At 39.7% G+C, this 9847-nt stretch overlaps 2 protein-coding genes across 2 annotated transcripts; both read left to right on the plus strand.

Annotated features, from left to right (window-relative positions):
• Positions 1-4519: 4519 nt before the first annotated feature.
• Positions 4520-5624, plus strand: LOC112795026 (uncharacterized). Its single transcript, XM_025836981.1, has 2 exons — positions 4520-4780; positions 4854-5624. The coding sequence occupies exons 1-2, from the start codon at positions 4520-4522 to the stop codon at positions 5622-5624; spliced, it is 1032 nt and encodes a 343-aa protein (XP_025692766.1).
• Positions 5625-5761: 137 nt separating this feature from the next.
• LOC112795027 (uncharacterized) lies at positions 5762-8596 on the plus strand. Its single transcript, XM_025836982.1, has 4 exons — positions 5762-6748; positions 6914-7403; positions 7527-8140; positions 8339-8596. Exons 1-4 carry the CDS (start codon positions 5762-5764, stop codon positions 8594-8596), a joined length of 2349 nt encoding a protein of 782 aa, XP_025692767.1.
• The last annotated feature ends 1251 nt before the right edge of the window (positions 8597-9847 follow it).

A 9847-nucleotide genomic window follows, 5' to 3' on the forward strand; every position in this document is an offset into this window, starting at 1 on the left:
GAGATTTGGCAATTGAGAAAGAAACAAAGATCCATTTCCTACAGGAAAGTTATGGAGAACTAGAAGATTACTCGAAATTAAATTATGCGTTTAGATCTTTGTTCTGTTGAAGTTTCAAGCAATGGTAGTAGCAGGTATTTTATCACTCTTATTGATGATTTTAGTAGATATACATGGATATATGTTTTGAACGAGAAATTAGAAGCATGTGATGCTTTCAAGACATTCAAGGTGTTTGTCGAAAAACAAAGTGGCTGTAAAATCAAAATCCTCAGAATTGACAGAAGAACAAATATCTTGCATGTTCAGATTACTTTAAGCAACACGAAATTTAACACCAACTAATAACTAGATATGCTCTTCAACAAAATAGAGTTGTTGAAAGAAAGAATAGAACGATCATGGATAGAGTTAGATGCATGCTCAAATCAAAACAAATCCTAAAGAATTTTAGGTAGAAGCAGTTGTGATAGCAGTACATATTTTAAATAAGTGTCTAATGAAGAATGTTCGTGATAAAACTCCTGAAGAAGCTTGGAGTGGAAAGAGGCCTTCCATTCATCATTTCAGAGTCTTTGGATGTATTATTTATGCCCATGTTACAGATTAATTAAGGAAGAAGTTAGATGACAAAGGCGAAAAGTATATCTTTATCAGTTATATCACATATTCAAAATCATATAAGTTGTATAATCCAGAATCAAAGAAGGTGATTATCAGCAGAGACGTGACATTTGACAAGAAAGGCATGTGGGACTGGAATAGAAAGACAGAAAAATCGCCAATTGTAATTCCAAATACGTGTGATGAAGAAAAAGAAAGAAAATTAGACACAATTGAACAACCAGAATCGTCTAGAAGGCCTCAAAGAGAGCGGAGACTACCCACTAGATTAGCAGATTATGAAATTGACAATGACGACGATTCGTCCGATGAAAAAATCATAAATTTTGCTCTATTTTCAAATTGTGAGCCGTTGAACTTTGAAAAGCCTCTAAAGACAACAATTGGAAGAAAGCAATGGATAAGAAAATTTATGCTATTTAGAATAATGACACATAAGAGCTGGTAGATTTACCGGCAAACAAGAAGCCTATTATAGTAAAGTGAGTTTATAAAACTAAATACAATCTTAATGGTGAAGTTTATCCTTTCAAAGCAAGATTAGTTGCTAAGGGATATACAAACAAAAATCAGGCATTGATTACTTTGAAGTATTTACTCCCATTGCTAGATTAGATACTATTCGAATTAATTAAGTAGAAGATATATCAGATGGATGTTAAGTTATCATTTTTAAATGGTACATGAGAAGAAGAAGTGTATAAGGAGCAACCTATGAGATATGAAGTTCTTAGAGAAAAAGATAAAGTTTACATAGTGGAGAAAGTTTTTTGTACGGGTTAAAACAAGCACCAAAAGCATGGTACAAGAAGATTGATTCTTATTTCACTCAGAATGGTTTTAGTATTTCAGAAGATGTTCATTTGAACATTCTCTTTATATCAAGTTCGTTGAACTTAGAAATATCTTGCTCATGTATCTTTATGTTGATAATTTGATCTTTATCGGCAACAATTTAAAGATAATTGTAGAATTCAAGGAGGCTATAATAAAGCATTTTGAAACTACAGATATGGGCTTGATGTCTTACTTTCTTGGTATTAAAGTAGTTCAAAAAGATGATGAAATTTTTATTTCTCAGAAGAAATATACAAATGACATTTTGAAGAAATTTTAGATGGAGCAATCAAAATCAGTTTCTACTTCGGTCGAAGAAAAGTTTAAGTTTTTTAGAGAAGATAAAGTAAGAGCGGTAAATCCCACTTATTACAAAAATTTGATTTGGAAGTCTAAGGTACTTGACTGCGACTAGACCAGATATCCTGTTTGGAATTGGATTACTTAGCAGATTTATGGAGGAGCGTTATACTAACCATTTGCAAGCTGCAAAATAAATTCTTTAAATAATGGTATTTATTATGAAAATATTAATAAAATGAACCTTCTCGATTACATTGATAGTGATTGGGACGGAGATATAAAAGCAAGAAAAAGAACTTTAGGATTTGTATTTCATCTTGGTTTTGGTGCAATTTTATCGTCATCGAAAAAATAACTAGTAGTTACTCTCTCTACAGCAGAAGTAGAATATATAGCACCAACAAGTTGTGCAACACAAACAATATAAATAAGAAGAATCCTTGAAGAATTGAACGAGAAACAAAATACTCTAATAACAATATTTTGTGATAACAAGTTAATTATTACACTTTGCAAAAATTTAGTAGTATATTGATATTTGATGTTATACAATTAGAAAAGTTGGTGAATGAAAATAAATTGTGATAAAATATTGTCCTACCAAAAAATAAGTTACAAATATATTTACAAAATCATTGAAGAACGAACTTTTAGTTGAAGATATTTGAAACAATTAACTATGTAAGTTTAATTTAAGAAAAGCAATATTGATTAAAAAAAATTAAATCAACTTATACTACACCACCACATTAGGTTTTTCATGAATGATGACTAATTCAGCTAGTAATCAGAGTTGCATGGATACAAAGACCAAGAAATAACTAAAATACATGCACATATGAGCCAAGAGCAATTTGGTTAATAGTTCAATTTTGATTAGTTGATATATGTGCTGAAAAGTTTGAGAAGTCAAAAAGGTAGAAGAAACCATGCAAGAGGTATATCCACAAGTTTCTTACCGCCTATACATAGGAATAGTTTATCAGCTATACAAGATTTTAGAAAGTGTGTTTTAGCTACAAGTTGTAATATAAATCACCGCCTATAACATCTATAAATTGGTGATACTTATATGTTTGTAAAGTGTGTTCCATCAAATGAAATGCGTATGTATTGAAGTACAAGAAATTTTCTCCTCTATATTTGAGTGTCAGTGAGTTTGAGAAATAAAAAATATAATAATATTATAGGTTAAGTATTTTTTTGGTCTCTAAGATTTGGGGCAAAAATCAAATTCGTTCTTGACTTTTTTTTTATTAAAATTATTTTAAACGTTACAAAACATTATAAAATCATTTTTTACTACTTTAATTTTATTATCTTGATCAAATTACCTTTTATAATTAATAAAAATAATATTAAAAAAACAAAATAACCCCCCACCCAAACCCAAACCCTGTATCTTTTCGGTTTCTTCCCTCTCATCTTCTTTTTACCCTTCCTCCTATTTCTTTTTTTGGAACCCCCTCCTCCCAACCACAAATCTCAATTCTTCTTCTCTTTCTTTCTACCACCGTACCATCTCCGTCCCCACCTTCTTCTCTACCTTTTGGGAGAGGGTTTTTTGTTTTTGTTTTTGTTTTAATATTATTTTTATTAATCATAAAGGGTAATTTGGTCAAGATAATAAAATTGAAGTAGTAAAAGACGATTTTATAACGTTTTGTAATGTTGAGGATGATTTTAATAAGAAAAAGAGATTGGGGACGAATTTTATTTTTGTCCCAAACCTTAAGGACGAAAAAAATACTTAACTCTAATATTATTCATGTGAGTGAATGATTTTAAGACTAATTAATAGTGAATATTATACTTACATTTTAGACCACAAGTAATCAAAGTTCATTGGATCCCAACTAACTTGACTTTAGTTGATGACTACTCAGCTTAATTAACTCCTGCATGGAATTATTTATGTAAATTTACAAAGGTCACATGAAATTTACCTAAGAAAACATGAGCATAACGACAATTAGATCAATCAAGTGTTGTAACTATGTCTGGATAATGGTAGAAGTAAAAGATACGCATTCAACGCAAGTTTATTTCATAGAACTATTTATTATAGCAATTACAACAAACAAGCTGAATATAGCATGTTTTAAACTAAACATATTTAAAACAAATTTAACTACAAAAATCTTCAATTCCCTCCATAATCTTTGCACTAAAATAGACTTACTACCTGATACGTTGCCCGTATCCTCGGTCGCCCGGCATACTCGGCAAGCAAACATTTCGAGGCCGACGTTACACCAACCGCCCGATAAGCTCGGCACGTGCGCAGATAAGCTCGGCCTCAACCATTCGAAGAAATAAGACACGTGCTTAACTAGTTTATAGCACCGAAACAAAATATCATAACCAACCTACAAACCAGGACTTATCCACATGAAAACAGTAAAACAATCCCTATAAAGCCGAACTAATATTCTCGACTTTGATGAGGTTCTACGACCAGTTTTCATATTCACTTGTTTCACTCTCACTTAATTACTCTCTCTCTTTTCCCTGAGATTATTACTAACTTGAGCGTCGGAGTATCTTTTGCAGGTATTCCCGCCGCGGTGTTTGACCTTGGCCGACGTAAAGCTCTTCCTCCCGGTTGATGACTTGTTCGGAAGTGCTTAAGCTCGGCCTCCACAGTGTTCGGACGAATCACTTGGCGCCCACCATGGGGCCGGAGTACATCTAACCCCACTCTTTCCTTCGTTTAGTCTTCTACTCTATTTTGCAGGATTCCCGATCCTCGAACATGGCTGACAAGGAAAGTCCACAACTCTCACAGGATGACCTCCTGGCTCGAATCGCCGAGCTTCAGGCGGAAGTTCGAAGAATAGCTGAACTGTCTACACAGAACAATGGAGAAAGCTCCAAAAGCTCGGCTCAAGGTGCTGCAGATCCTTTAAACATTGTCCCGCCAAAGGAGAAGCTCACCCTCGACAACCCCTTCTCCGAAGGGATCACAAATTACCAGATGCCAAAAAAACTTTACTCTGCCTACCGCACTGGAGCCGTACAAGGGGTTCGGCGATCCCCGGGCCCACGTAAAGAAGTTCCAATCGATGATATTTTTCAACGGCCCTAAGAATGAGCCCGTTCTCTACCGAGCATTCCCTACCTACCTCGACGGTGCTGCATTACTCTGGTTCTCTAAACTTCCTGAAGGTTCAATTTCCTCCTTCGAAGATCTTGCCAGATCATTCATTGATTACTTTGCTGCTTCAAGAATCTACGTACATGGCTCAGACTACCTCGGCACCATTAAGCAAGGTCAGCACGAAAGCCTGAAGGACTACATGACCAGATTCGCTGACGCCACTATGGAGATCCAGGACTTAGACCCGGCCGTCCACCTGCACGCCCTCAAGGCCGGCCTCAGGCCTGGCAAATTCCGGGAGACCATCGCCATAACAAAGCCAAAGACGCTAGAGGAATTCCGAGAAAGGGCGGCAGGACAAATGGAGATCGAAGAACTCCGAGAAGCCCAAAAATCAGACAAACAACCACATCGGAGAGATGAAGAAAGAACTCTCAGATCGCCAGGCAACAGGGACACGAAGAAACCTTCCAAGCCCGTCTCAAAATACAACACATACACCAGATTCAATACCAGAAGGGAAAACATCATTAGAGAAATTCTCAATGCCAAAATCATAAAGCCACCAGCCCGAGCAGGGAACTACCAGGATCAAAGGTTCGTGGACAAGACAAAGCATTGTGCTTTCCACCGAAAATTCGGCCACACTACGGATGACTGCATCGTCGCGAAGGACCTCCTGGAAAGGCTAGCACGCCAGGGGCTCTTGGACAAATACATCGAGATCCGGAGGGCAGAGGAGGAAACTCAGACAGGATAGAGCATAAGCAAGCAAAGGCCGACGACAAAAAAGAGAGGACGACTCCTGATCCACCAAGAGGAGTCATTAACCACATATTAGGAGGATTCGCAGGCGGAGGAGAAACAAGCTCGGCCAGAAAACGAAGCTACAGAGCGATGCTAGCAATCGAAGGAACCATACAACCAAGGAAGGACAAAGAACCAGATGTCACAATATCTTTCAACCAAGCAGACTTCAAATTGGCAAACCCTAACCTTGACGACCCCGTGGTAATTTCAATCCAAGTCGGAGAACTGTTGGTAAGAAAGACATTATTAGATCCAAGTAGTAGTGCTGATGTTTTATTTTACTCTACCTTTACAAAAATGAAATTATCTGAAAAATTAATACAACCTTCCTCCGGAGAGCTAATTGGGTTCTCCGGAGAGAGAGTCCCCATCATGGGACACATATGGCTAAAGACCACAATGGGAGAAATCCCTTTGTCAAAGTCAATTGATATTCAATACTTAATAGTAAACTGTTACAGCCCTTACAATATTATACTCGGGAGACCTGCCCTGAATATATTCAGGGCAGTGGTGTCCACATTACATTTGTGTGTCAAGTTCCCAGTGCAGGAAAACAAGATCGCTACGGTGCACGCCGACCATCAAGAAGCTCGGCAATGCTACAACGCTGGTCTAAAACCAGTCCAAACAAAACAGGAAGCTCGGCCCCAGGTTCAAGCAATCCACACGTCTGCCAGCTCAGCAACACTAGCCGACCTAGACCCTAGGGAAGATCTCGGTGAGAGACCTCGGCCAATGGACAACCTTCAACAAGTAACACTAACAGCAGACGAGAAGCAATGCACATATGTTGGAGAAGCGTTAGAAGGGGCAGACCGAGCAAGACTCATTCACATACTGCGTAAGAACGCCGACCTTTTCGCATGGACACCAGATGACATGCCCGGGATAAACCCCGAAGTCATCTGCCACAAGCTAGCAATCGACAAAACAATCCGACCAGTCGCACAGAAGAAAAGGAACCTCGGAGAGGAGAAAAGACAAGCAGCACTTGAAGAAACCCAAAAGCTCCTCAATGCAGGTTTTATCAGAGAAATTCGCTTCACCACATGGTTGTCCAACGTGGTAATGGTAAGGAAGAGTTCAGGTAAATGGCGCATGTGCGTCGACTTTACAAACTTAAATAAAGCCTGTCCTAAAGATGCATACCCACTGCCTTGCATTGATAAATTAGTTGATAACGCCTCTGGTTTCAAAGCTTTGAGTTTTATGGATGCATACTCTGGCTATAACCAGATTCTGATGCACCCAGAAGACCAAAGCAAAACGGCTTTTATAACAGAACATGGAAATTTTTGTTACAAGGTAATGCCTTTCGGCTTAAAGAATGTAGGTGCTACATATCAACGGTTAATGGACAAAGTATTCCAACAGCAGATAGGCCGGAATATGGAAGTCTATGTAGATGATATGGTAGCAAAAACACCAGCACAAGGGTCACACTGTGATGACCTGGTAGAAATATTCCGACAACTCCGAGCATACAACATGAGACTTAATTCGGATAAATGTGCTTTCGGAGTCCAAGGAGGGAAATTCCTCGGATTCATGCTAACCTCACGAGGCATTGAGGCCAACCCAGAAAAATGCAAAGCCGTACTGAACATGACAAGCCCAAAGACAGTGAAAGAAGTTCAACAACTAGCAGGGCGAATAGCCGCCCTGTCACGTTTTCTACCGGCAGTGGCAAAACGATCTTATCAATTTTTCCAAACATTCTCCAAAGGTAAGAAATTTGCATGGACAGACGAATGTGAGAATTCCTTTACCCAACTTAAATAGCTCTTAACATCACCACCAATCCTCCAAAGGCCTGAGACAGGTAAACCATTGTACTTATATTTATCAGTATCTAACCATGCTATAAGCTGGGTTCTAGTAACAGAAGCAGGGAGAAAGCAAAACCCAGTATACTTCATCAGTAGGGTACTACAACCAACAGAAACAAGATACCCGAAGATAGAACAATTGGCACTGACACTAGTCACTACGGCAAGAAGACTGCGGCACTACTTCCAAAGCCACACAATCATAGTACGAACAGACCAACCGCTAAGGCAGATATTAACCAGACCCGAGCTCGCCGGCAGACTAATAAAATGGGCGATCGAGCTCTCTGAATTCGATATTCAATACGAACCAAGGAAGACACTGAAGTCACAGGTGCTAGCCGACTTTGTATCGGAGATGACTAATGACACACAAAATACAGAGGTCACTTGGAGCATACATGTGGATGGAGCGTCAAACAAAGAAGGCAGTGGAGCAGGGATACTACTCAAGGAGGGACACAAAGTAGTGGCCGAGCAGTCACTACAATTCTTCTTCAACGCAAGCAACAATCAGGCGGAATATGAAGCCTTACTCGCCGGACTCAAGCTCGCCCTACAACTACAAATACCCCGAATAACAGCCTACTGCGTCTCTTCATTAGTGGTACATCAAATAAAGAGCGAATTCCAGGTAAAAGATCCTTTGTTAGAGAAATATTGGCTCATAACAAAGGATCTAATTTCAAAATTTAAAGAATTTGATATTATTCATGTCAACCGAGAACAAAACACCAGGGCCGATGTGTTATCTAAGTTAGCCACAAATCGGCAAGCCGAAAACACATCGGCACTGTCCCAGCTAACACTCGACAAACCAAGTTTTGAGCAGGATACAGTTCTGAGTATTACACAGATCCCAGACTGGCGAACACCTTTTCTCGACTACATCAACACAGGCACTATGCCAAATGACGAGCCGAACTTGCCGCTCTTCCGAAGAAGAGCAAGCTTCTATACAGTGCTAGGAAACACTTTGTACAGACGAGGACACTCCCGACCACTCCTGAAATGCATCAGCTGGGAGGAGGCCGAGGAGGTCATGGCCGAAACACATGAAGGAGTTTGCGGCAACCATATCGGCGGCTGAGCTTTAGCAGCAAAGATCTTGCGAACAGGATATTATTGGCCGACGATGAAACGTGACTGCATCTCCAAAGTCAAGGCATGTGATAATTGTCAAAAGCACGCCACCCTCTCGGAGACCCCGGCCGAAGAACTCCATACCATAGAGGTAAGCTGGCCTTTCGATAGGTGGGGATTAGGTATCCTCGGACCTTTCCCGAAAGCGCCAGGCCAGGAAAAGTTCCTTTTGGTTTCAATAGATTATTTCTCTAAGTGGATAGAGGCACAACCACTAGCACACATAACGGCAGAAAAAGTGCGATCTTTTCTATGGAAAAATATCATATGCAGATTCGGTATCCCAAGAGAGATAATCTCGGATAACGGGAGACAATTTACAGATCATAAGCTCGCCGCCTTTCTAACAAACTTTAATATCACACATCGTTTCAGCTCAGTAGAGCACCCGCAAACTAACGAACAAGTTGAATCAGCTAACAGAATTATCTTGCAGGGATTAAAGAAAAAGCTCGGCGACGCTAAGGGAGAATGGGCCGACCTCATTCCAGAAATTCTATGGAGTTACAATACCAGCATTCAATCTGCCACAGGAAAGACTCCTTTCAAACTGGTATATGGCGCAGAAGCCCTTATCCCAGTAGAGGTCAGCGTCCCAACATTAAGGACCGAGCTATATGATCAATCAAATAACCTACAAGCTCGGACAGCCGAGTTGGACCTTGTAGAAGAAGAAAGAGACATTTCCGCCATAAAGCAACGAGCCAGAAAACAATACCTAGAGCAAAGACACAACAGAAAAGTAGTTCACAGGTCTTTCAACAATGGAGACCTCGTACTCAGACGCACAGAAGAAGCCCGGAAACCTCCGGCACATGGCAAATTAGCGGCAAACTGGGAAGGGCCTTTCCGAGTTCTCCAAAATCTCGGAAAGGAGGCTTACAAGCTCGAAACCCTTCAAGGAGGTCAACTTCCAGGAACATTGAATATCTCCTCCCTAAGGAAATATCAGTCATGATGTAGTCTGTAAGTTGCGAATGATGGTACTCTTTTTCCCCTCCGAAGGTTTTCTCCCAAAATACATGGGTTTTACTCGGAGAAGGGTTTTAACGAGGCCGGACGCCACAAATCATCACGCTGATGTACCTTATATCAAGACATTTTTTACATTGGCCGTTACCATACATGAAAATTCAAAACTAATCCGAGCTTCATACTCGGAAACTGACAAACGCACTCCGAGCATAATACTCGGACA

This window comes from Arachis hypogaea, chromosome 4, assembly GCF_003086295.3.
Source record: "Arachis hypogaea cultivar Tifrunner chromosome 4, arahy.Tifrunner.gnm2.J5K5, whole genome shotgun sequence".
Taxonomy (NCBI): domain Eukaryota; kingdom Viridiplantae; phylum Streptophyta; class Magnoliopsida; order Fabales; family Fabaceae; genus Arachis; species Arachis hypogaea.